We start from the raw sequence: 27,945 nt of genomic DNA on the forward strand, positions 1-27,945 counted from the left end.
ATTCTCAAGTTAGGGGTCCACGAAATGTTGGGGGGAAGTCAACAGAAATAATAGCAAAATAGGGATATGCAAACAGAATTGGCTTTACGATTCTGGATATGAACCCTGAGAAACTGAACTCCCCAACAAATAAGTCAAGAATGCTAAAATACATCTCCAAGTATACACTCCTAGGTCAAATATCACTATTTTACTTGTAGGACACTTCAACTGCAGCAAGTAATACAGGAGTATAGCTTGACCTAGAAAGAAGGAATCACCCATTTCAGCATATCTCATGTAGTTCTGTTTAAAAAAAAATGAACACACTTGAGCTCTGTTGTGCTGTTATTTGGCACTTTAGTATCTTTATTATGAAAATAACATAATAGAGCATTCAGTCTATCTTTGCTTTCTGAAGTGGCTTGTAGTCGTTGCACAGATGGGTAAGTTGAACTGCTCTCCATATTCGAAGGTGTGACTGGTGCTTCAGGACAGCTACCACAAGGGCTGCCAAGGGCACTCATCAGGGCACAGGGTATGCTTTATGCCTTGGATACCAGGCCCTTCTCTATCTGTGTTGCCATCATGCTCACTTTGAAAAAAACAGTTGTTAGTTTAAAAGACAGAGAGATTTGAATGGATTCATTATCCCCAAGGAATAAATTAACAAAAATATTTCACCAAGACAAAATGAGTAAAATTTTGCATTTGTTTATATTTTCTGATGTACCAACAATCAACTCAACCATGTAAAAGCCTTAATTCAGCACATACTTTTAAATATGTGAATAAAGTTAACCATAAAGCAGTTTCACTGAAGTTAAGATGCAAACATTAAAAAACCTTGTTGATCTAATGAAACTGTAAAATCTAGTATATAAAAAACAAATTTGTAAAAAGGAAGTTAACAGCTTCAGGATTTTCAGGTGTTTGCTAGGCTTGTATAATTAAAAAATGCAACTGACCTGTGTAATGGATAAGACAGTGTTTACAGAGAAGATAAAGAAAGCTGAACGTACAGTAACACATTCATTACTTTTTGCTTTGTTTCACTCAGTAAATAAAAAATGTATTGTTGCTTTCCCCTTTGAGTCTAAATGCTAGCTGCATTTATGTAAAATAAAAAGAATCAAAGATAGCTGCAGGTAACCAATCCCTTTCATTTTACATGTTCCAGACAACGTTTTATTGTGTTTTAATATGAGAATATTTTACTTATTGCAAAGTATCCTGCATGATACAGGTGCTCCGCTATAAAATCTTCTCTCTCACTTATAATTCAGTCATTCTAAATTTAAAATACCAGTATACAGTACTAAAACCTCCAATTGAAGTTTAATATAAAAATATCATCACAAAAGTCCTTTTTGAAGTCTGTTTATTGTGAGTAACCCAAATGCCTGTTTAATTATTCATTGTTTTAGTATAATAATAGATTTTGCACCCCTACAGTTGCTAATTGATACCATCTCAGGTATTTTGATGAGATAAGAAATACTAAGTAAGAAAACAGTAAGTATTCAAATGGTTAATTTGTTTAGAATAATAATAATAAATTAGGTTTTTTGCATCTTCTTCAGTTCAAAATCCAGCTTTGAGACTGAGGAAGGCTTCACATCAATTAAATAAGAGTGGTCCTTTTAACCAGTAGCAGTTTGATTGCCAATGACTCGAAGAATCTCTTTATGAATGCTTGGTTCCTGTGTGTTTATACTCGTATCACCCACTTGACCATCTTCATAACTAAAAAAAAAAAAGCACAGAAAATAAAAGCAAATTAGTGTTTTATTAATCCACCAGAAAACATCCCAAACTCTCCTTCTTTCACTTATCAAGAGTTCTTACTCCATATCTTAACATGTTTCTATTAAAAACTCTGCTGCGCTTCATCATTATACAGTCACTATATTAAGATCCTAAACTATGGAGAGTGGAGGGTGGTAAGGCTGCCATTGTCATTAGAACCCTGAAGCTGAATAAGCCAGTAGGATTCAAAGGGGACAACTCTTAGGTGAAAGGGGAAATGCTCACATCACAGACAGGAAGCTAATGAATTCTTCAGCTTAAATACACACAGCCAAATAAATATTATGCTTTACAATACATGGATAGACTTACTGTAACATGAAGTAATGCCATTGAATGGGAAAAATTAGTGACTCTCTTCATTTATTTTGTAACAAAACATCTACTAAACCTTTGTTACTAGCTTATTCATGCATTTCCTAACACATGTAAGTACAGTGGAAGATGAAAAATGAAGTGACACCGAACAGAATTAGGAAGAAATGTCTTTTATCTACTTTAACTACAATCACTGGAGGCAACATGGGAAAAAGGTACAGTATGAAGCCGAATGTTAAATGAAGCTTTTTACTCACACAAAGAAAAATCTTGTACACACATGATCCGTATTGGGAACTACCCATATCTCTCCATGTTTGTGCAGATCGGGTGAGGTTATCACTATCAGGGAAAGAATAAATTTCATAGTGATGAAAATATGCCTGAAAAATATTGCTTTAAAAGGTTTGGGGTTTTATACACTTTAAATAGGCTTCTGGGAATGTGTAGTTTTCTACCGCATGTCTAGGGTGTGGTGCAGATTTTGAGATGGCTGCTAGTACAAACAGAAAGATGAATTTGATTTTTGTGTCCAAAATATATCTTTTAGAAAACACAGATGCTTGATGTATGGGAGCAAGTTCTTAAATGGAATGAAAGATTAAAAAATATATTTATAATTTTAAATAGCTTTAGGGCTATTAAGACAACTAATCGGCCTTTGGAACAGATATTTGTGTATAATGATGGCTGATTCAAAACCAAGATGTTTAAGACAACGCCTGAAACCACTACTAGGTAAATTTTGGATTTGCAATACTACCAAACATTTAAAACAATTAACCATAGCAATTATGACTCAAGGGGTTCAAAAAGCTTGCCAAAACTTGCTCAATGTTTAGAAAACAGCAATGTATTTGACAATAGGTTGTTTACCAGCAGAATGAGGACAACACAGGTAAGAAAGCTTTTTATTGCTAACTAGAAGCTATACCATCAATCTTTTTTTGAAAAGATTTCAACACTCATTTAAACAGCATCCTTCTGGACAAGTAGTCCAACTGTGGAATAAGCAGGTTCATGGTGCACTGGGTGAAGAACTGACTGAGGGACTGAGCCCAAAGGGTTGTAGCGAAGACTAGCTGATGACTAGACACACCAGTGGCGGTCCTCAGGGCTCCATTCCAGGGGCAGTTGTGTTCAATGGATTTATAAACTACCTGGATGCAGGAGGTGAATGCACCATTACTGAGTTTGCTGATGTCAAACTTGGAGGTGGTGTTCTCTGGAGAGACAAGAGGCCTTTTAGAAGGATCTAGACAGACTGGAGCATTGGGCAATCATTAATGGCATGAAATTTAACAACTCCAAATGCATATAATTATTCCATGAAAATTCAGCATGTGCTACAGGTTTTGTTTAAAGAGGGGAAACATTCTGAACTGAAATATAAAGGTCTGCTGTTGAGCAAGTACTCATAGGCCTATAAGTAGTCTCTCACCTGAACAACCAATAATGGAACTTAAGGTCTCATTGATTTGCATCCAGTAACCTGTGCATCCTGTGACCATGACTAAAAGTTTAACCAGGGCTTTCAGCTTACCTTCACATAAGGCTATGCATTTTAGGTTACGGCTTTGCAAAAATTGTGACTGCTGTCCTTTCTTCTGTGACTGAGATATAAAAGCATAAGAAAACATAATTAGTGCAGTAAAACTAAGTGAAAAAGTAACAAAGTTGTTTTCAGTGGTTTATTAATGAACAGAGGCAGTCTTCCTAAAATTTTTCTGTTTTATTTCTAAATGTAATAGAATTTATAAAAATGATTCTATTATTCATTTTGATTTTTGTAGGAGGGATTTGAACTCCTTTATCCAGAAAAATAACATTCAAAAGTTTCTAATTCTTACAGAATGAATAATACTATCAGAAATATCAGAATGCCACTGATAAACAACTTGGTGGCAGAAAAAAAGAAAAAAAGGTGAATTTGATCATCGATTCTTTGGCCATCACCCTGATATTTTACTGGTCTTCCTACTTCTGAGGGCTTCTGCTGTGACATACCAATCTCTCTTCAAAGCCGGATTATTCTGTAGTTTCTAAGTGTTAACCAGGGAGACAGACATAAGATTACTTTCTCAAAATTTAGCCCTACACACAGATGCTGTGAGTTTGCTTTAGATAAAGCAGAATTGTAATGGTTTAATATGTAAAAAACATGAAAATGAAAAAAATGACATGCTATAAATTAAATGCTACTAATTTTCAAGCACTCTCAAGTTCTTTTGCATCATTCTTCTGGAAGTCTAAAACTCAGAAAGTAAGGACTTGCTAAGGATCATAATGCAATTTTTATTTCATTTTCATTCTCTTCTTAAATTCTTGAAGGGCACAAGACCTGTAATATTCTCTGTAAATTTTTACTAAAGCAGTTGGGCTGTATTTGATGTTTGCAGTCTCTGAAGTTGTTGATTTCAATTCAATGAAATAAAACTGTTAGTTTGCACAAAGGAAATATTACCTCCTTCTCAGCTGCTAAGTTCTCAAAAACCCACAAATCTTCCAGAGATGGTTGATGTATCATACCTGTGATGTATTACTGCCCTTACTGCCTGAAGCTGGTTCATCTTTAGCTGACACCTTTTGCTGCTTCTTGTTCATCCCTAGGAAATTAAAATCATGTAAGATACCCTGGCACATAAACACTGTAATAAGAAAAGTTAAGTGCAAGAATGAAACAAGAACCACAGTGGGAATCACAGTCCTTTGCATGGCACCCAATAAGCTACTTAACTTCGTCATAGAAAATCACAATGTAATCCTACAAATTACCAGTACCTCTGCATGTATTGCAAAGACCTTAGCAAAGTCCAGTTAGCATTAAGTAGGTGCAAAAGGAGATAAACATGAACTTAAATGTCACTGAATTCAGATCAGGAATGTTCTTATAGGGTTGCTTCACAGGTCAGCATGTCCTGAGTCTAACTGACCTTTGGGATGAAGTCTGATTTACTGTGGATGGGACAGCAAAATCAGAAGAGAAGAACTTTAGATATTAATCTTTAGCACTCTACGTAGACTTACATGAACAGTCTCATTAATTTTTATGAGAAGGTCACTTAAATCTTGAAATTTACCTTGGTTTGATCCCCTTATCTACATTCAAAAATATTAGATCATTTGTCAGTCATTTGTCAACATTGGATCCAATATCCATCTCAAAAATCTTTGTGCTTTAGATCTCATTCATATTGGTTTATCTAAAATTCCTGTGTTACATGCTACTATGGACGTCCTTGCCTTTCCAGTATCCCACATTTCACAGAATCATAGAATCATGGAATGGTTTGGGTTGGAAGGGACCTTAAAGATCACCTAGTTCTGGCCCTCCTGCCATGGGAAGGGACACCTTCCACTAGACCAGGTTGCTCAGAGCTCTATCTGGCCTGGTCTTGAAGACTTCCATTTCTTGGCAGTTTTCAAACACAGATTGAATTATGGGGGAAGTTTAATTCTTTGAAGGAACAGGGCATGTAGGACTCTTCCACAGTTTTTATTAGCATGAAGGACTACACACTTGATGGGAACACAGGCCTCCTTTCTGGAAGACACAGGATGGAAGGAACCAAGACAGGCAGAGAGAGGAGCAATAACATGTTGAAGTTGACAAAACAGCATTGTGCAAAAAGAAAGGCATTTTATTAGATAACGATACTGTAACCAGCACTTTTAGTGAGTCCTAAAGAGCCTCCATACTCGTGTAATCTCTGAAAAGCTAAAAGTATAGTTAAAAATAATTGATGTTGAAGTTCCACAAATAGTAGCTCAAACATGTTGAGCTCTTAAAATGAATTGTGACATTACCTCAAAATAGTGAGTGTCAGAAAGCATAACTAAAACAGTCAAAATTACCTAGATGCACACAAAAACACATTCAGCTCCATACCTTCACTTTCATGTGTGAGGAAATGGTAAAACCACATACCCAAAATAAAATTCAGCATATTTTAAAAACTCTTTAATTTCTTATAGACACATTCCATGTGTCTTGTTTCTATTTATGATTTAATTTTTATATGGAAAACTCCGCACAACTCCCTTTCGGATTCACTAGTGAGACAAATTATGTTTTCTCCCCTTCTGAGGCTAAAATAAACACACTGTCTGGCACTTTCTATGTAATCCTGACATGGTGATACTAGGGAATACTCTTAAATATACAAGGTTGAACATGTTTATTGATGAATATTTGTTTTGTCAGATCAGGTCATAAAAGACCATGAATCCATAGGTAAAGTTAGATGGGCTTAGGCAGATACTGACAAAAATCACAAAGCTGGATTTCCACAACATAATCAAGACCTGCTCCACTACACAAAACATTCAGTATCAGCTAATATTTACTTCAAACACAGTTTCATGATACTCAGCACCCCGGAAAATAAGGACAGTTTTTAATAAGTGAATTTAGATTTTCTCTTTTTTGAATAAATTAAACCATGGTCGACAAAGATAAAATTGAATACAGTATTGTAAACAGTGAAGCTGGTAAGAAAAGCAGTAGAATAAGATACCCCCCTATATTTCTCCAGCCTTAGATGATTTATAAATATCACCTGAGTAACCAAATGATATGCTTGACAATGGACTAAGGTAGATTCCACTTCCAAACATTGCACCATGGAGCTGAAAAAGAGCAAAGTGGTTATGTGGCATTAATTTGGTTACCTGGACAAGATAATAATTATAGGAACAGGTCACAGAATCACAGAATCACATAATATGCTGAGTTGGAAGGGACCCACAAGGATCATCAAGTCCAACTCCTGGCCCTGCACAGGACCATTCCCAACAGTCACACCATGTGCCCGAGAGTATCATCCAAATGTTTCTTGAACTCTGTCAGGCTTGGTGCTGTGACCAGTTTCCTAGGAGTCTGTTCCAGCAACCAACCACCCTCTGGGTGAAGAACCTTTTTCTAATGTCCAACCTAAACCCTCCCCTGACATAACTTCAGGAGGAAGTTGTGACTACAATGAGGTCTCCCCTCAGTCTCCTCCATGCTGAACAAACCAAGTGACCTCAGCTGCCCTTCATACGGCTTCCACTCAAGGCCCTTCACCATCTTTGTTGCCCTCCCTCGGACACTCTCTAGTAGCTTAATATCTTTCCTATATTGCAGTGACCAAAACTGCCACAATATTCAAGGTGAGGCAGCACTGGTGCAGAGCAGAGTAGAACAATCATCCCCTCTGACATGCTGGCGATGCTGTGCCTGATGGCCCTCAGATCACAGTTGGCTCTCCTGGCTGCCAGGGCACCAGGACCCCCAGGTCCCTTTCCGTGGCACTGCTTTTCAGAATCTCATTCCCCAGCCTGTACAAATATCCAGGGTTGCCCTGTCCCAGGTGCAGAATCCAGCACTTTCCCTTGAACTTCATATGGTTGGTGATTGCCCAGTGCTCTAATTAGCTGAGGTCTCTCTGCAGGGCCTCCCTGCCTTTGAGGGATTCAACAGCTCCTCCCAGTTTTGTATCATCTGCAAACTTGCTTAGTGTCCATTCGAGTCCTGTGTCCAAGTCATTTATGAAGATGTTGAAGAGCAAAGGGCCTAAGATGGAGCCCTGTGGAACCCCACTGGTGACAGGTCTGATTTTACCCCATTCACTATAACTCTCTGTGCTCCCTGTGAGCCCATTGCTCACCCATCACATGATGTGTTCATCCAGCTGTGTGCTGGACATTTTGTCCAGAAGGATCCTGGGAGAGACAGTATCGAAAGCTTTTACTGAAATGCAAAAAGATTACGTCAACTGGCTTCCCTTGATCAACTGTGTGGTTTACCTTGTCATAAAAGGAAATCAGATTTGATAAGCAAGACTGTCCTCTCATGGAGCTGTGCTGTCTGTGACCAGTGACTGCATTGTCCTCCAGGTGTTTTTCAATACCTCCCAGAATAATCTTCTCCATAACTTTACAAGGCAGTGAAATGAGACTGACAGGCCTGTAGTTTCCAGAGTCCTCCTTCTTGCCTTTCTTGAAAATCGGGACAATGTTCACCAGCTTCCAGTCAGCTGGGACCTCTCCGGATTACCAAGACAGCTCAAAAATCATTGAGAGAGGTTTTGTGATGACATCAGCAGCTCTTTGAGGATCCTGGGATGAATCCCATCAGGCCCCACAGATTTCTAGGGATCCAGCTGAAGTAGCAGCTTCAGGATCAACAATTTCAGGATCAACTGGGAGTTGATAATTCTCACAGCCATGGTCCTCCAGTTCAAGGGCACTTGGTTCGTCATCCGTGTAGAACACAGAGGTAAGAAAAGCATTAAACACCTCTGCCTTGTCTCTGTCCCTGTCCTAATGTAGATAAACATCGGCCCCACTATACTAATTTATTGCCAGGTAATTAATAGTGTTCAAAGAAGTATTTTAAAAAACATGTTCTGAGTATAAAATTATAATACTATATATTCTGGGAAACCATGGCCAGATGCACAACCACAATTATACATCACATTTCTATATTGTGTTAAAATTGTGTTTCCTGTTTTTAAATCTAACATTACTATGGAGGATGCTTACAGAGGGTGCTTCTGTGCATGGCCAAATACACCTCGGCATGTGTCTCACATCAAAACCTTGTCAGGGAGCACAGCCTAGGCCAGCCTCTGTGAATCAACAGCAGCAACAGCTGCTTCTGTTTTCTTTAAGGTAAGAAATTAAGAGAAAGTGATGATACTACTAGCCATATGCTATAGAGAAATTTAGTCACTAGTTCAGCCTGAGTGCTGGTGAACAATCAAGCTTTTGCCTGGGCCAATTCAGGCATGCATATCTCCCATCAGTGCAGGACTGTGCTTTAGCCATAAAGCTACCAGATGACTGAAAAGAAGAGAGGAAAGGGAAAACTATTCTGCATAGCATCACTGTTCCATGTCATGAAGCTCTGGCTAAGCAACAAAAGCGAGGACTTTTTTATTAGCCCTGTAGTCATTTTCTTGTCTGGGAAGGGGAAAGTATGGGTTTCACTTCACCAGGATCTGACTGCTTTATATGGAAATGCCTTTAATGAAAACACACCAAGCAGTTTCTCGTTTTTGAGAACCCAGGATTTCCAACCTAGGTAGATGTCCTACCTAGATGACCATGGGGCTTCAGTCATGCTCACCCTTATTTCTTTCCACTGACCAAATGATATTTACACAGTCTCTGCAATGTGGCAGAGCTCTCATAGGAATATGCAAATGTGTTTTCACTCCTCCAGATCTTACAATGTTGTACAGGATCCTTGGTGAGTAGATAGTTTTCCTGACTGGTTGGTACCAGGGTAGACAGGATGAGCTCATCTCAGGATGTGCCTTAGGTGTGTGTGAGAGAGAAAAATGATGATTTCCATAAAACAGGGCTTTACTATTCCCAGTATCTCAACCCTCAGCAACAACAACAAAAGTATAAACAAAGGGGTTTACTTTAGTGAATTTCAGGGTGTAAATCCTGCTTTCTTGGAAATTTTCTTCCAAAGATACTAATAAAAACAACCAAACCACTATGACGAACAGCAGAGATTTCCATTTTGTTTTTTTCAGTGTCTTCTGTATCCCAATCCTTAGTCAGCACCCTGGGATCCTCCTCCAAGGTACATGGACTCAGCACTGGAGAAGAGCTGTCAAAAACCACAATGCTAAAATACTCTGCATTAGAGCTCCCCAGTCCCTCTCGTAGTGCCTTCTTTGCTCTATAATAGTGGTCTCCTGATGATTCAGTCTGAGAACTGGTTTGCAACTGATCCCTTCTGACCTGCATGCTTCCATTCCCAAAGAAACCAGAGGAGCAGAGAAGGTGCTGTCAACACAGTTCCTGTAAATCTAGCATGTTCCTGAATCCTATAACATGGAGATAGTTTAGGCAGCTCTAAATTTTGTCACTGGTTTTAAGCAGTACTGAGTGAAGCCTCCTGGAGGTGCTGCTCTGCAATGTAAGACTGAAACACTGATGCCAGCAGAGGGATTTTCTAGACGTTTTAGCAGACACATTATTTTACCTTAATTTTATCAGAAAAGTACTTTTTTCAGGAAACAAGAGGGTATTTGAAATCATCTCTTTTTCCACCTATATGACTACTATAACTAAACCCCTTGAAAACCTGCCAAAGCTAGTACATAATCAAGCACAGGTCAACTAAAATCTATTTTGTCTACTATTTACCTGCAGCCTCGTATTGGAAGCAACAACTAAGCCGTTCCTTAGGATGGAATGCCAATTTTCAATGTGTGAACCACTGAATAAAACGAAAAAGAAAGCGTTAAAGCTCAAAAGGTAAAATGCAAAATGAAATCAGAAATTCTTTAAAACAGTAGATTCACAGCTGCAAACCTCAAATACCAAAACAAAAGAAATAGCATGGCATTTCGATAACTTTTGATTAATATGAATATGTGCACTCACTGAAATGCAAAGGTACTTCCATAGAGATTTTTAGCAGCTCGGAAATTGGATTCTTTGGCTGGTGGACTGCTGAGAAGTAGGAACTGGTGGGGCGTGTGCATAAACTTTAGTTGCTGTAAAATAGGAGTGCACATATGAAGAAAAGTTAACAATGAAAGTACTGTATTTCCCTGATAATAGACCTTAAGATATCATGCTGTTTCACACAACACATAACTGCATCTAAATAACTACATGAACTAAGATGAAATTGGTCTCATTAACAGAAACAATTCAGTTTCAGCTGCAATCAAACAGTAAAAAATATCTTTCAGTTTATGAAATATGGGGAAATTTTTGAAACACATTTCAGTCATATATGGCTCTAGTAATTAAACTGAACAATTTCATTATGGTATTCTGATCAGAGCAGGCTTTGAATTAAGGTTATTTAGAAGGCTGCAGATTACTACGTCCTTAATCAGAGGATCAGAGGCACACATCCCTCTAAAATTCAAGCGCCATACTTTTTTAAATGTATATATATGAATTTCCTGGTATATCGTGTTTCTGTGCACTGCTTTCTGTACAATTCTGTAATATTCTATATGGCAACAAAACAAATAGTGATGTTCTTCTCACTTAATGTCAGATGACTACAAGGTAGGCACTTGTATTTGAGCTACTTACCTCAAACAGGCTTTTTATGAGCACTATTCCCTTGACCTATTTCAGATATTCCAAAAATCATGACCTAAAATTGCCTCTTTCACTGCCTTGTCTGTAAATGGAGTTAACCAGTTCGAAGCACACACCTATGTTTCGCTAAGAGACTCTCACCTAAAATGCTAATAAAAGCCATGACAAATAAGAAAATAATAGAGAACCCACAGACACTTACCCTATTCACTGGTAGCTTCACAATATGTGATCTATTACTAGAAATAACCCTAAAATAAGAAACAGTTCAATTAGACATGGTAACCAAAACAAACCTTTTTTTCTTAAAAATGTGTTATGAATGGCCACCACAATGCACCCAGCTGCAGGTCTTTAAACCTACCAGACAGAAGTAGACTTCAACTAGAAAGTGAGATCAGAGGACCCAGATGAGGTCCAGAAACAGTCCAGAGCAACTGCAGTTGCAAATACTGATGTTAATTCTTAGGGTGACCTTATACCAAATTACACTGCTCAAGTGATTATTCATTACAGTTGATACTGCAATAATTTTTATCTCATGTGAATCAACTTTATACCATTGTAGAAGAGGATGTGCAAGCGGGTCTTGTTTATCCATCTGCTTCTTTATTTCCAAGTAAGGTGCCTAGAAAAGAGAAAATAAGTTCTTTATTTCTAGGATGAATTCTGGACATTTTAGTGCCCATGATTTAATCAATTAAAATGAATACATGGGACTCATTATTAGGTTTCAATCACAATTTTAGTGATATACAGCATACTGGAGTTATAAATGTGTTTTGACAACAACAAGAATTAATACAGCAATTATTTTCCCTGGAGTACAATAATAAGCATTTAATTAGCATAAAAATGACTATATTATAGCAAACATTGGTGATCTCAGGGAGAACAGCAGAAGACATCTATTTTTGTTCAGCTCTTGTATTAAGAAATAGGACTGGAATTTCACAAAATTAAGTCTCTCAAAATACTCCAAAATAATCCACTTTGGGTTTTTTAACACTTTCAAAGTATAAACTGGTAAAATACCATGTCATATAATTCCTTTGAAAACCTTTCTTGATTTCAATCACGGTCTAAAGCATCCTTTTAAAACTCAGCAGTCCAAGAATTATTTTAACATTAAAAAAGCGTAAAATGGTGATTATTTTTTGTTTTTAAAAGACATATAAAGTAACAGAAATACCTGATTTTTAAATTTTTTGCAAGATGTTATAAAAATTAACAAAAATATACAATTTTTAATTTTCTATTGATTTTATTCATCTCTATATATTTTTTAATCCAGAATCCCAAAGTACTTTGTGAATACATTTAGAGCAAGATCTACAAACTGCTGTGAGAATATATTTATACAGCCATTGGAAAAGCAAGATATACAGAAGAGATTTCAACAACCATCTATAATCATCTGGGTTGTTTGGCAAAGGAGTGTAACAATAAACAGAAATACAACTATCAGATATGCTACTGAAATAAATGGCAGTAATCCCAAGAGACCCAACCTTCCAAGTATCCACCTATACTTAGCTGATCAAGTGTTTTGCTGTAATAGAAATAAAGGTATCATTCAGAACACTGTCACAAAATCAATTTCTTTTGCTTTGGCAGTAAAGAACTCTGGCTTTAACATTTCCAGAAATGTAGCAGTTGGTGATTATCTCATTACAATGTTCCATTTTCCTGTTATTATCTCTAATTTAAACTTCAAAAGATCTGAGTTCTACTCCACCACTTTTACTTGACTGCCATTATGGATACTCTAAGTTAGTTATTTTGAACATACATTTTAATATTATTACAGCTCTATATGAAAGAGATGATACCACTGATTTTTTGACCCACCAGAGGCAGCCAATATAAACATTTTTCAAGTTCTAGAAATAATGATTAAATAAGATAAATATTTTTAAACTCACCTGTGTCATCTCTCTAATGGAAGTGATACTGTCCAATGCTTTCATGACTCGGTCATAATTCTTCTTCTGATGTAGCATAAAATATGCAAATAAATTCAAAGAATATTAGTCTTTGGCTCTATAAAAACCTGAATTCTTTGAGTGTGTATAAAGCCAAAGCTAGGATGAATGTTGAGCAAACCAATCCTTTCAAACATTTCTAACCTGGAAAAATATTGTTACGATGGTTTTTCTTTGAATTTCACTGGAATCTCCAACACACTCAGAAAAACAGCTCACTTTTTAAACAAATATTTGTAACTAAACACAGGTTCTGAAGGTTGGATAACATGTTCTTAAGATAAATAATGCAGTGACTCCAGATCGAATTTAAATAAAATGTGGATGAATAGATGTGTTTACTTTGCTAACAGCTCTAAAAAACATCACAGGGCCTTCAGCTGTCCCTCTGCCTCACCCTGATCCTCACCTACCTACTGCTTGGGAACCACTACCGGATGGCTCCATCTGTTCTGAGTGAGTGAGCTTAACAGTTCATGCTTCATCCACTCCACATGACATGTTACTTTCAGGAGCTTCACTGTTTGCCATCGAGTCTTGCCAATTTCTGCCCACGGTCTTTCACCCTGCCCAAGCTGACAATAAGCTGGGAGGAGATGGAGGCACTGGCAGCCCAGGGATTCTGTTCACTCCTCTCAGTGTGACCCTCTCTCATAAATCCTCATCTACTTCGAACACCTACTTTGCCCAGCCACCATATAGCTGTCTCCTCCTCAGTCCCCTTCCAAGCATCTCCTGACAGTCTTTATTCCCACATGCTACAGAACACACCCTGAAAAAGAACTGGCCTTTGTTCAAAATTTACCTTGTACAAAATCTGACTATTATGTCAACATCTGATAAATCCCTCATTTTACATGGCCTTCACCTCTCAAGGGCCATCTTTCTCTTTGTGTCCAAAGTGTACACTGAGAGAAAGCCACTTAGAATAAACAATTTTGCATCTAGAATTTGCCCCCTGAAAGAGTTTCTTGTCTTTAACATAACTTGGAACACAACTTACAGTTTTCTTGTGGTTTAGGAATGGTATTCTCCAATTTAATGCTCACACTGAAATCAAGAACCTCTTGCTCATTCTGCCCCTCACCCCTCCCTCTCCCCCTTCCCACTGCAGGGGTCTAGAGAGGAGAATTGAAGGCACAAAAGGTAAAGATCATGGGTTGAGATAAGAGCAATGTGCTAGAAGCAGCAAGGAGATAAGAAAACAGATAGTAACAGCAACAATACTGAAGACCGAAGCTACAAGAAAGAGGTGAACAATTCACACAGAAACAGCAATAGCTGATTGTTCCCTCTGCCAAGCTACATTGACCAGGAAGGGACTCCTCTCTGGAAGAGACTCTCTTCCCCCGGCCCCTGGCAATGACGTGACATGGTATAGGATAACTTCTGAGTCCTAGCCATGGCCCCACCTGGCTACTGCAAAAATTAACCCTGTCCTGGCTGGAACCAGGACAAGTTTATACTCAAATACCTCGTCAGAGACAATTAAAAAAAAACTACAAAGTTTTGAAAACAAGGAGACTCCATAAGAAGTCTTTGCTTTGAAATCTCATGCAGGACTAAAATCAAGCGATGACATAATTACAGATAACTACTTACCCTGGGGTTAAAGGCCAGCATCTGAGGATCATTAGGATCAACTACAGAAGGATATGGCTCAAAAATGACAACTTTCCTAGGTGACTCTAATGCAGACCGACACATGGATACCAGGAGATCAACCACCTAGGGATAAAGAAGGACATTTATTCAACATATGTACTTTTATATCGTATTTTCCAGCCTGCTTTTTTTACACATTATAGTTATACCATATTTCATTGTTACCTATATTGCCCAAACCATGTTATCCACAGGACATAGTTTAGGACTCAAATTTTTCCATTAACCTCAACAGGGTTTGGAGTCAGCCCTGGCATATTATTCCAGGTGCATAAGTAGGATCACTATGTGGTCCTAAATGTATTATAATGTCAAACATATTGCTTTCATTTCTGCTTTTTCTTGTGCACATACACTACTTCCTGTATTAAATTCATTCTCTAAGGAAATGAAGTTGTGCTCGATCTGTGTATCTCTGTATAGTACATGCCAGTGAAAATGTTGCTCAAGAGCAAAGAATGGTCTGTGAAATTTGTACCACTTCCTGCTGTTCTCCTGAAGACTGTGTTCATAGAAACACTTGTAAACATTGCTTCTGGTAAGGCCAGAACAGTGCAATGATTTAACAGTCATTTGCATAGTTCACACTGGAGGATCCTCTTCCTTCTATCCTGTTGTACAAAATTACAACATAGCTTTCAATATTCATGATTTGCAAGATTACCCTGCAGGATCATGCATGTAAATGTGTACACAGACACTGTCTAATGTAGTCACACGTGTACACATACGTACATATACAACTTAGCAACAGATTCTCATGTAATTGTTTCAAAATATATAATTCAGAGGTTAAAAAGAATACAGCAATAACAAACGAGAGAATGCAGCTTTCTGGCACCTGTAAAACATAAATTCAGCTCATAATGAAATCCACAGTTGCTACTTTAAAAAGTAGCTGCTAATCAGCTCATTTCCCCATTTTTTCTGTGCCTTCTGAAAACATTTGTGTATCAAAAAAAACAGACTTTTCCAGGAAAGAAAGAAAAAGCTGAGATGAGCTGTACTTAGTAGGCATCCTGGTTCCTCCCACAACTCTATGCACATCAGACCTCAACTCAAGCTGTTCTAGAAGTTTTTATATATCTACCAATGTACCTGATCATTTGGAGGGAAAAAAAATGATGGTCTTTTAGAGAAGCAGAATGAAAATAAGAATACTGATGAAAGGGAAAAGGGACTGTGCTGTGGTGAGTCATAGAGTTGCCATTCTCCTTCTCTGCTCCTTCAGCACGAATGGACAATTTTCTCCATCAGTTTAAATATATTCTGTTAGTTCCAGTTATTAAATATCTCACATATATTTAAAAATGAAGTTATTGAAATAATGATCCCCTCCTCAATGCTGCTCTGGTTACTTTCCATTTTATAATACCTGAAAATGTGATGAATATTTCAAAATAGGGCATATGCATTAGCATTTGCAAAGGAGACCAGGAGTCTGCATATGCAGCCAGGTCAGGCAACAGGCCTGACACTGTGTAAATGTATTACTGTGAAATTGAGCATGAATTCATACACCCTGCTTCTCAGAAGCACTTTGCATCCTGCAGTCACAAAACACTACTAAAGAAGAGTTGTTTGAGTCCCCAGATCTCTTAATACAGTGCTCGAAGTTGCCCTTCATTATGATTTGCATGATGGGATTTTGTCTTAAAATTGGCACAGTTCTTCTACTTAGAACACTGTCCCTAAGCTCTCCTTTAAACTGTTACCTTCTAGGTTGTTTCTGATTCTGCTTTTTTTATGTCTGATTTCCCTGAAGTCATTGTTTTGAGACAATGCAAGGCAAAACAACTTAAATTGGGAGGTAAATCTAATAGAAACCTTATAATACAACATTGCATATATATTCAACGGTAATAGGAAGAGTGTGTTCTAGTAAATGTCCTTAAAACTGGGCGTGAACTCTTCCTCCTTAGCTGAAGGTACTGAGTAAATAAGTAAGGATTAAAATATTTTCAAGGAGGACAAGATGACACTTGCTGATGACAATTCCTCTTACAATATCAGCCTCCCAGGCAGTGCCTCTCCCTCTCTCTCCAGAGACTCTCTACAGGGAGTATGAACTATCAACAAATCAGACATTTAATTTTCAGGCATTTTGCCTACATGACTAAAACAAAGCAAGGCGAGTTCATGCTTGAAACTTTTAGAAAGTACACTCACTTATTATTAAGTAGGAGCCATGAGAATATTTGAAGTGACCTTTGAAAACTAGCTGAAATCACAAAAGAAAAAACAGGATGTGGTTTCTAATTACAGGGACCTATATTTAGGCTCCTTCACTAGACAAAATTATTTGGAGGAAGATTAATCTGACAAAATATAGAGATTCACAATGTGAACACCTACCTCTTACTAGCCTAGGCTTGCTAGGGGAGCCTTGTTGGAGAAACAACCCCTGTGCCAATAGTCTATGCTGTGAATCACACAGTCCTAAACTAAGGACAAAAATAGCTCAGATGAATCAAAAGCTAAAAGCGATCAATTCTTTCTGCAAACAGGAGTGGGAGGGTAACCAGATCCAGTGTAGTGAGCTGGCTCCAATGCTATCACTAAAGTGAAACTTAACAGAATTTAGCCACGAGATCCAATAGATAAAAAGCCTTATCTAAATTTTAAAGCATTCTTAAGGTTGTAATCACTCTGCAGCAAAGCTCTGTAAATGTAGTGGTACTCCAGAGATCTAGAGCAAGCTCCGCATATGCCTGCAACAGTGACACCTCCACAACACAGAGTGAGAGCTAACCACGGCCACCTCTCCTGTCAGCACTATTTTAAAAAGTTTTTCCTATTTTAGGAAAGCAAGCTTCCAGCTGTTCAAGGAGTTAGTCAATAGGACCCCCTCAGAAACTGCTCTCAGGGATGAGGGAGCAGAACAGAGCTTGCAGATCTTTAAGGATGCCTTCCCTAGACCACAAGAGCTCTCTCAATCTCCATGTTTAAGAGATCAGGAAAGGAAGACAAGTGGCCAGCTCAGATGTCCTACAAGGCAAGAAGCAAAAGCACAGGCAGTAAATGCAGGCACAGATATGCTGGGATGAATACAGGGACACTGCCTGCTTGTATCAGGATGGGGTGAGGGAGGCCAAGGTGAAACTGGAGCTGAACTTGACATGGGATGCAAATAATAATAAGGAGGGCTTCTGTAAGCATGGGAGCCAGAAGAGGAACGTCAAAGAAGTGTACTCACCTCTGAACATGACTGGCAAACTGGTAACAGCGGATGAGAAGGCTGAGGAACTTGACAGCTTTTTGCCTGTCTTCAGTGTCAGTATCCCCTTCCCACATTCTTGAGTAGATGAAGCTCAAGTCAGGGAGTGGGGAAGCAAAGTGTTTCCCACTGTCAGAGAACATTAGATTTGAGAACCCCTGAGGAATCTGAACGTACAGAAGTCCATGGGACCTGATGATATGCATCCCAGAGTCCTGAGGCAACTGGCTGGTGGACTTGCCAAGCCACTCTCCATGATATTGCAAAAGGCATGACAGTCAGGTGAAGTACCAAATAACTGGAAAAAGGGCAACATTGCATCAATTTTTAAAAAGGGCAGAAAGGAGAATCCTCAAACTACCAACCTAGCAGCCTCATCTCTGTGCCAGGGAAGATCATGGAACAGATCCCCCGAGAAGATGCTAAGGCACATGGAGGACAGGGAGGTGATTTGAGACGGCCAGCACGGCTTCACCAAGGACAAGTCCTGCCTGACAAAACCAGTTGCCTTCTATCATGGAATGACTACATCAGTGGTCAAGGGAAGGGCTACAGATGTCATTTATCTGGACTTCTGTAAAGCCTTTGACAAAGTTCCCAACAATATCCTTCTCTCTAAATTGGAGAGAAATGAATTTGATGGATGGACTGTTTTGTGGATAAGAAATTGGTTGGATGGTTGCATCCAGATGGTAGGGATCAATATCCCAGTGTCCTGATGGACCCTGGTAATAACTGGCGTCCCTCAGGGGCCCGTATTGGGACCAGTGTTATTTCATATCTTCATCAATGATGTAGACAATGAGATTGAGTGCACCCTCAACAAGTTTGCAGATTACACAAGCTGCGTGGTGCAGCTGACATACCTGAAGGACAGGATGCCATCCAGAGGGACTTGGACAAGCTGGAGAAGTCGGCCTGTGGGAATCTTGTGAGGTTCAACAAAGCGAAGTATAAGGCGCTACACCTGGGTCATGGTAACCCCTGGAACCAATGCAGGCTGGAGGAGGAAGGGATTGAGAGCAGCCCTGCCAAGAAGGACTCGGGTGTGCTGGTGGATGAGAGATTGGACATGACCCAGCAATGTGCACTCACAGCGCAGAAAGCCCAGAATGACCAGCGGGTTGAGGGAGGTGATTCTGCCCCTCTGCCCTCATGAGACCTGACCTGAGTACTGCACTCAGCTCTAGGGCTCCAGCATAAGGAAGACACAGACCTCTTGAAGCAAGTCCAGAGGAGGGTCACAAAAATGATCAGAGGGCTGGAATGATGAAGGAAGGCTGAGAGAGCTGGGAAGAAGGGCCTAGAGAAGATAAGGCTCTTGGGAGACCTTATTGCAGCCTTTCAGTACTTAAAAGGGGGCTGATAAGAAAGATGGGGAAAATCTTTTTAGCAGTGTAGTGATAGGACCAGGGGTAAAGGTTTTAAGCAAAGGGAGAGAGATTTAGACTAGATATAAAGAAGTTTTTTACAGCGAAGGTGCTGAAACACCGGCACAGGTTGCCCAGAAAGATGGTAGATGGCCCATCCCTGGAACCATTCAAGGTCAGGTTAGATGTGGCTCTGAGCAACCTGATCTAGCTGAATATGTCCAGGTCCACGGCAGGGGTTGGACTACATGATCTCCATAGGTCTCTTCCAACTCAAACTGTTCTGCGATTCTCTGATTCCAAATGTACATATAATATACCACATATTTGCCTGAATTAAAAAAAACCCCAAAACTCTAGCTCCCAGAAACACATAGTTGAGGTCTTCACAGGACTTCAGGCTGAGGAAGACGTGGGGCTTCATCAGCAGATCTCTCTCTCTATTTCTTACAAGCTTAAATAGTTAGCCCAATGTCTGGTACCCAGATGTTGCAAATATAGTCACGTAATGGTCTACAGCCATCGGATGAAGAGCTGGTGCTCAGATTCCACAGTCATATTCTGTGTACACTATTGTAAGTTTCTTCCTTTGAGGATATGCCCTTAGGTGGTATTCAGGTACCTAGGTGAATAGTTTCTTTTCAGTGGCTAGACCCACTAATACTAGTTACAGTTAAATAAACTGAACATTCATTCTTCAAAAAAACCCATGCTGCATACTATGTGACTGGAAAATCGGAGAGGAGTGCCTTTTTTCTTAAGATGTGTAAATTTTTAGTTTAGGATCTTAAGAGGATTTTAAACATAAGATCTTTTAACTGCTAGTTAATTTATTGTAAGTGTTAAATGGTAATTCAGAAACACAGTTTCAATACTTTAAGAAAATGATACTGTTATATCAATAACTTCCTGGAGTCAGGAAGCAAGCTTATGTTAAATTCCTGATCTTTGAGAAGAAAAAAAAGAATCCTATGTAGCAACATCAGTATGGACTTTCCCAGTGCTGTTTAATGATCAGAAGAAAACACATTCTCAGTGGATAGCTGCATCCCAAGGCCATGAGTAGGAAATAACTTATTAACTGCATGAGAGTAGCAACGGCTTATTAGGTGAAAATAAATGCGAATTATCTCCAAATGACAATGGCTGCCTTTATTTACAACCTAGGTGACCTAATTGAATATAACAGAACATAAAACCACAGTTAGTCTAATTACATGGAAGCACAACAATGGAAACACCTCATTAGTACTATCTGAATACATCATGCATAAACCAGTGTATTTCCAACTATAACAGTGGACAAATAAACAGTATACTTACCAAATAGCACTCATATGGGGAATAAAAGTCAAATACATACTAGAAGAGACTGAGAAGACTCAGTATACTACAGAAAATCAGACATGTATTAAGCATTCTACCTGAGCCCCAGTTGCAATTTCATCAGCAGCTTCGTTCATCACTCCTAATGTTTGGAAAGCAAATACACAGAGCTCCCGTTCACAAACAGTGGGCTACACAGAGAAAGAAAGTTAATTTTATTTTTGTTCTACTTTTGAGTTCTCGTTTTTATCATGTCATGCCTACAACAAACCCAAACACATTTAATGATAATTCTTTCCTTCATATTTTAACTGCAACATTAATTTTAAATAATTAATACATATCCATTATTGAGGAAGATACATTAGAGAAGCATTTTAATAACCTCAAGAGCAAGAGTGAAGAACTCTAAAACTCATAAGTACTCACAGAGGCTAAACTTAAAAAGAAATCCAAACACGATTACAAAACCAAAATTACAGGCATAGTACCCAAATGTTCCTAACACTACCCTATCTGAAAACTTCCTAGCTAATTAAAATTAATGGAGAACAAATCCAGAAACTAAGCAGAGCAGGTTTATTCTTCACAGCTTGTTACTCTGCTGTTGAGAACACACATAAAAATTTTATCTGGAAGAAAAATTTCTTGGAAAAACTATTCTTAACTTTTGACAATTTAACAAATTACTGGTAAATTGTAAGAAAATGCATTATATTTTCACAGCAAAAACATTGAATTTGGGAAGGCCACATGATATTTTAATAAATAAAGATGTTTCCACTCTTTTGTAGGTATTCAAAAAATAATAAAACCCCCTTGCTGCTGAACCAGTTTTTGCCTGTTAAAAAAAAAATTCACAACATCATCACAAATAAAAAACCTTTATCTAAACTGCATAAGGAGTGAGAATTGAACATTCTGCCTTCATAAAGCAAACAAAGCACAAACAAAAAGGAACACATCTTTAGGTAGAGAAAATAGGCACGACTTTGTGGGCTTCCTAGTTTCTACAACCCTTACAGCAACTCCATCTTATTTACTGAAATATAATTAGCAGATCAACTTTTTAAAGGCTCAAGTAATGAATCACATACTGAATTATTATCAGCATCCAAGATGAGCAAACAGTTGAAAGAAATAGAAGAAGGAAGCACAAATTAAAACCTTCCTTAAAATAACCCAGTGAACACAATGTTTTATGACAATGTTGAAAACAATCAAAAATACTTCTTGGATACAATTTCTTTGAATACATATTCTTAAATCCAAACCCACTGAAACTTACAATTATTTTTGGTAGGCAATAGTAAACTTTTCTCACTCAACAATCACTAAAGCATTTGTAGTGGCACCCTTTCAAGTTCAAGTCAATGCCTCTAGAAAGTACTTGCGGAAATGAAAAAATTAATCAAGCACACAAAAATTTATCTCTTTTCTGTTTCAGACAACAGCTTGGTCAGTAACAGGCATATTGCTGTACTTGTCGTAACTTGCTCTGAAAACATATGTTTGCTGAGTTTCAAAGATTCAAAACTTTATCTCAATAAACATCTGAAATCTTCTGCATTGTCATAGCTTCACATCAGCTTTACAAGAGCCATCATCCTTCAAATCTAATAGTGTCACCCATTTGATTTACTTTATCTGGCATGTTACATTGCATTAGGCAGCAGACAAAGCCTAACATGATCTAAATCGCTGTGCCATGGCACACTAGACAAGAGGTATTTACTTCTGTCATTATTCTCAGGTTTTCCACATTTAGAAGATGGTTAAATCATTTGCTTAGTTTGGGAAGCATGTTGGCGCTACTACCTTGACTATCGTTATCAACAGTATACACCAACTTCCTTTATTCCAGAGCAAGGAATAGCTCTGGAATAGCAGAGCAATCTAAGTTAAGCCATGCTTGCCATGAAGAAAAGTTTTAAGAAAATACTTATTTTTGGTATTTTGGTTACAGTCTCAGCAAAGTAAATTATCCTGAGACTTAATGATGGCAAAGGGAACACACGATTTGTCATTGTTGCTCTTTTTCTTTTTACTGCACCTGTGTTATGATTCCAGAAATGTCTGAGCATCTTGAAGAGGGAAGTTAGGAAAATGGTCATTGTACTTATGCATGACATTTGAAAGGCCCTTTGTTTGTCTCAGATAGACACTAGAGAACTCTATATATGAAGATAAGTGAGACAGTAAAATCTCAGCTCTGAAGTGGAACAGACACTGTTAGCACCTATACAATTCCTTTGATTTTATGTATTTGATGAACCTTTCTGTCCACTGAATATTTCGCCATTGCAGTATAATGGGGAGAATAATCCCAATCCTGTAGTACAGAACCCTGTCTTCATATATCCACCCTGGATGCCTTTTAACCCAAACTCCCGCCATTTTGAGAGCACTTCTGAATACTGTTTCTGAAATTTGTTTCTATTTAGTAAAATCAGATATTTTTAACTTTAATTTCCCATAGTGTATTCCAAGACATTTTCGTATGGCCATTTCAGTGTCCTCTTCTTCAGTCACTAGTCAGGTTCAACCATTTTAATGTTTTAAATCCCTCCAGAATTAAAATATTAGTTTGCAATTGAGAAGCAAACATGTGGAGGAATTTTGTTTGTCACACACTGTGACAAACCTATTCAGCATTACATTTCCTTATTTTTGTTTTTGTCTGCAATAATGCATGCTAGAACCAATGAAAACACATGAAAACTAAGTTAATAAATCAATTCTAGAAGATGGAGTTTAAAGAAAACCACAAGCTTTATGGGGAAACTGAGATTCAAGGCTGCTCTTACTCTGCTGCTAATGTTTTGCATATTGCTAGTGTGTTTCCCTTTATGGTGTCCACTTTTCTCTTGTCACAGGATGTAAGCCCTTGGGACAGGATTGTTCTGACTTCAGATCAAAAATATAAGAAATGTCCCTAGCCACAGTAAACAAACAAGAACAACACTAACACATTTATAAAAGCTACATCATTCCAACATCATCTTACTTTCATTTATGTACATGTACTACATTAAGCAAGCTGAACTGTCTAAGAATTTTTGTGTATGTATATGAAATATGGACTTTTTCTTACTGATATGGATCCATATCCACAAATGTACAAAATAACCACCTTTTATTAGATTGCTAGTTCCCACTGTTTTCAAAGGGAAAATACACAGCAAAATAAGGCTTATACACTTAAATATGTATTTCCCAACGTGAACTTCATCTTAGGTGTAGGCACAGATTACAACCATCACCTTGAAGACACACAGAGCTGACTGTCTGGGAGACTTTGTTCTCCACTACCTGAAGAGGGAACTCTAAGTCCTTTCAGCAACAGCAGCTGCACGGGGTCTCACATACATTTTATTTTTTCACTTGAAAAAAGAAAATTAACATAAAGCCATTGGCTTTCACAACACTACTACTTAAGTGGAGATCATTAGTGCTGAAATTTAGAAGGATCATTATTTCAGTCGTGAAAAGACAGAAAAAAATAAGAGGTGGGCAGTTAACCTGAGACTGCAGATGCTTGGAAGCAGAAGGTAATGACAGAAGCAGAAAGCATTTTCTAAATATTTGAGGTTTTCAGACTTTTCCTTTAGCTACCCCCATTGCACAATCAGTAGCTACCACCCAACTGCTGCTGTGATGAAAAAGGGCTCAATCAGAGTTCCCCTGTGTTACAATGCAAGTGTTGCTGATTCCTGTAGTGACTGAGAGTGGCAGACATGCAAACAATCCAGGTGCTATGACATACTCTGGTTCATGGACTCATACAATATTTAAAATATTTTCCAGGCATTCCTTCAATTCCAAAAAGGTGAAACTTTCATAGTGTGTATTGATCTGTCTTGCTACTTTCTCCTGTGGGCTGAAGCTGTGTTCAGAAGAGCAATGTGCCACACTTTCCTTATCCTAAGGGATATCACACAGACACTAAGGAGACTGCAACATGACTGATACACCTAAAAACCACTGATATAATAGGAGATGCTTCAGGGAAGGCTCACTACCTGACTTACAGCAAACGTAATAAATGGTAAAGGCGAAACCATTAGCAATCATCTCACTTTTACTGAAAGCAACAGACATAGAGATGAAATGTAACTTCAAATCTCAGTTCTGTTTCCCACTTTAAACCACAGGAACTCTTAGTTTTACTGCAAAGTAAACTCTCTGAATAGTCTCACAATATTCACGTGTTATGTGGAACATGCTGCTCAAAGATATGGGAAATACCACAGCTGTAAACAGATATAACCTGAAAAAAGATGACCGCAGACTGTGGTCGAATAAGAAATGTCACTTGTTCTGTTTGGCTTTGTTTTGGCTTTGTATTCATTTTCTGGTGTTTTTACTTCCCGAATATATAAATAGATGGTGAACAAACAAGCATTACAGAATTTCTAGCTGGGCAAGGTGCACTTTGGTAAGTTGTGGCTACATGAAAAGCAGCACTACAGTCATTTTACTCTGTCAGAAAAAAATAAAGTAATTGAAATCCATTCTATTAAAGTACAGGTTGTAACTGGAGAGGCTTTTTTTATAAAAAGAGATAAAACCAGCCTATATTGTGAAGGAGGGATTAGAAGGACCACAGCATTATTCCACAAGAATCTTGGGATTCCACAAACATCTTGGCTAAACTCCAGTCTGACTAAACATATTGGTACCCCTAGCCTTTTCTCCATAGTTCAATGTTTATTCTATTCCAAAAATTTTCTAGCCCTAAGCGGCCTACTGTTTCTGAAACATCAGTGCTTCTGTGTTTTCAGTGGTGCCTAAGAATTTCATAGTCAAATGACAGAGAAATCTTCAAGTTAACAGGAATCCAACTTACTTCAAAATACAAATGCATACTTCAAATAAACTAGCTTTAATATTTCATATTGCTGAGTTTTTTACTTATTCCTGTTTTGTTCTAAAGAGGCCTCAGTCTGAGGTTTCAACACAAGATGGCACTCTAAGGAGACGTCTTGACTGAAAAATGATACACAGAGGGTTTTTGAATTACCTTATTGAATGCATTCTGAGATTTTTTTTGTCCCGTATAATTGTCTCACAGGGGTGTAAAATCTGTTCAATCATGCTGTTTTACCAAAGGCTTCAGTATTTACAAATACTAATTTGTGAGGGATTCAGGAAGACATAGACAGCAAGATAAGCATTAGCTTCACACAAAGCTTACTATGTAAAAGCTGAGTAAGATCAAAGAATTACAGAAAGATTGAGGTTGGCAGGAATCTCTGGAGGGCATCTAGTCCAACATCCCTCCTAAAAGAGGGTGACCTAGAGCCAGCTGCCCTGGACACACAGGTTTTGACTTTCTCCATCGATATGAATTCCACAGCCTCTCTGAGCAACTTTTTCCCATTCTCAGTCACCTTCAGAAAAGGTAAAAAAGGTAAAAAAGTGTTTCCTGTTGTTCAGGAACTTCCTGTGTTGCAGTTTGTGCCCTCTGCCTCTTGTCCTGTCACTGGACACCACTGAAAAGAGGCCGACCCCATCCTTTTTGCACCCCTCCTTCAGGTATTTACAGACATTCTTTTTTACCAGGCTGAACATTCCCAGCTCTCTCAGTCTTTCCTCATATGGGAGGTGCTCTAGTCCCTTTAATCATCTTAGTGACCCTTCAGTGGACTTTCTCCAGCAGCCTCATTTCTTTCTTGTGCCGAGGAGCCCAGAAATGGACATAGTGTGACCTCACCAGGGTTGCATAGAGGGGCAGGACCACCTCCCTCCACATGTGGGCAATTCTGTTGTTTCATGTAGTTCAAGATACCATTAACCTTTCATATTGCAAGTGCGCGCTGCTCACTCATGCTCAAGTTGGTGTCCTTTTCTGCCCAAGCCAAGTTGTTTTCCAGCTGGGTGGCCCCCAGCATACGTTGGTGCCTGGGTTTGTTCCTCCCTAGGTGCTGGACTTGGCACTTCTTGTTGAACTGAAAGAGATTCCTGGCAGCTCATTTCTCCAGCCTGTTGAGGTCCCTTTGACTGGCACTCATCAGTCTGGAGTATCACATACTTCTCTCATTTTTGTCAAGTTTTCATCATTTACAAACTCTCTTGCACCATCATCTAGGTGATTAATGAAGCTACTAAACGGGATTGGACCCATTATTGATCCCTGGGGCACACCACTAGTTACTGATCTCCAACTCAACTTTAAGCCACTCTGGGCCCAGACATTCAGAGAGTTTTCAGACTACTTCACTATCTCCTCATTCAGCCCATGCATCAACAGCTTGTCTACAAAGATCTTACGACAAGATACTGCCAAAGGCCTTACTGAAGTCCAGGTTGCCAATATCCACTGCACTCCCCTCATCTACCAGACCACTCACTTCATCACAGAAGTTTACCAAGTCAGTCAAGTACGACTTCCCATTGGTGAAGCCATGCTGACTACTCCTGATGATTTTCTAGTCCTTAATGTGCCTGGAAATGGTTTTGAGGCTTAGCTGCTTCATTATCTTTCCATGCATCAAAGTGAGAGTGACCAGCCTGTAGCTCTATGGGTCCTCCCCTTCTTGCCCTTCTTTAAGAGAGGACTGACATTTTCTTTCCTCCAGTCTTCGAATACAATAATACATTTTTATTACACTTCTTTTAAACAGATCCTTAATATAATAACCACTATTGTTAATGACTCATGATCTCATTACATAGAATGTTTGTAATAAAAGTACATGCTGAATTCCTAAAACAAGAGATTTCTCTTCTATTACAGCAGCAAAACTGTTGCATTATTAAAATGCAACTTAGTCCTTCCCTAATATTATTATTGTAATAATAAAAGAAAGAATTTTACATGGCATTAAAAAAAGTTAAGAGCCTTCTAATATAGAACCAATAATGCTTAAGTTTCTTTATTACATTTTTATATCTGCTTTGGAAAATACCTATTTTAGCTAGATGAACCAAATCAGATGGTTGAAAAGTACCTTTGCAGGTCAGTTAGTACTTTTATTCTCTCATGTAGGACTAGCTTTATCTAAACTTTATACAAAGTTTTAGATAAAGCTAAAATTGATTTTTCCTAAAGCTTTATCAACCACTGTAACAGGTTGTCCAAAGAGGCTGTGCAGACCTCCATCCTTGGAGATTTTCAGTATGTTTATCATGTCTGCCTTCTCTGTCTCTCCTCAGCATAAAGTTTGACCTTGTACTTCCCATTGTTTTTCAAAATGCAGGAAAG

The 27,945-nt window shown here is 38.4% G+C and overlaps 1 protein-coding gene across 2 annotated transcripts in view; it reads right to left on the bottom strand.

The window, feature by feature from the left end:
- Positions 1 to 315: 315 nt before the first annotated feature.
- PARP8 (poly(ADP-ribose) polymerase family member 8) overlaps positions 316 to 27,945 on the bottom strand; it is a 117,452-nt gene continuing 89,822 nt past the window's right edge. For both annotated transcript variants that reach the window (XM_027708644.1, XM_027708645.1), the window contains 12 exons: positions 20,837 to 20,929; positions 14,763 to 14,888; positions 13,101 to 13,166; positions 11,736 to 11,803; positions 11,378 to 11,426; positions 10,498 to 10,610; positions 10,258 to 10,330; positions 6,666 to 6,735; positions 4,636 to 4,712; positions 3,650 to 3,719; positions 2,364 to 2,448; positions 316 to 1,725 (listed from right to left, as the gene is read on the bottom strand). In XM_027708644.1, coding sequence (XP_027564445.1) covers positions 1,623 to 1,725; positions 2,364 to 2,448; positions 3,650 to 3,719; positions 4,636 to 4,712; positions 6,666 to 6,735; positions 10,258 to 10,330; positions 10,498 to 10,610; positions 11,378 to 11,426; positions 11,736 to 11,803; positions 13,101 to 13,166; positions 14,763 to 14,888; positions 20,837 to 20,929 — 993 coding nt within the window. In that variant the 3' untranslated portion in view covers positions 316 to 1,622. The remainder of the gene's footprint in view (positions 1,726 to 2,363; positions 2,449 to 3,649; positions 3,720 to 4,635; positions 4,713 to 6,665; positions 6,736 to 10,257; positions 10,331 to 10,497; positions 10,611 to 11,377; positions 11,427 to 11,735; positions 11,804 to 13,100; positions 13,167 to 14,762; positions 14,889 to 20,836; positions 20,930 to 27,945) is intronic.

Source organism: Neopelma chrysocephalum, unplaced genomic scaffold (genome assembly GCF_003984885.1).
Source record: "Neopelma chrysocephalum unplaced genomic scaffold, ASM398488v2 Primary Assembly neopelma1_96446, whole genome shotgun sequence".
NCBI classification, from domain to species: domain Eukaryota; kingdom Metazoa; phylum Chordata; class Aves; order Passeriformes; family Pipridae; genus Neopelma; species Neopelma chrysocephalum.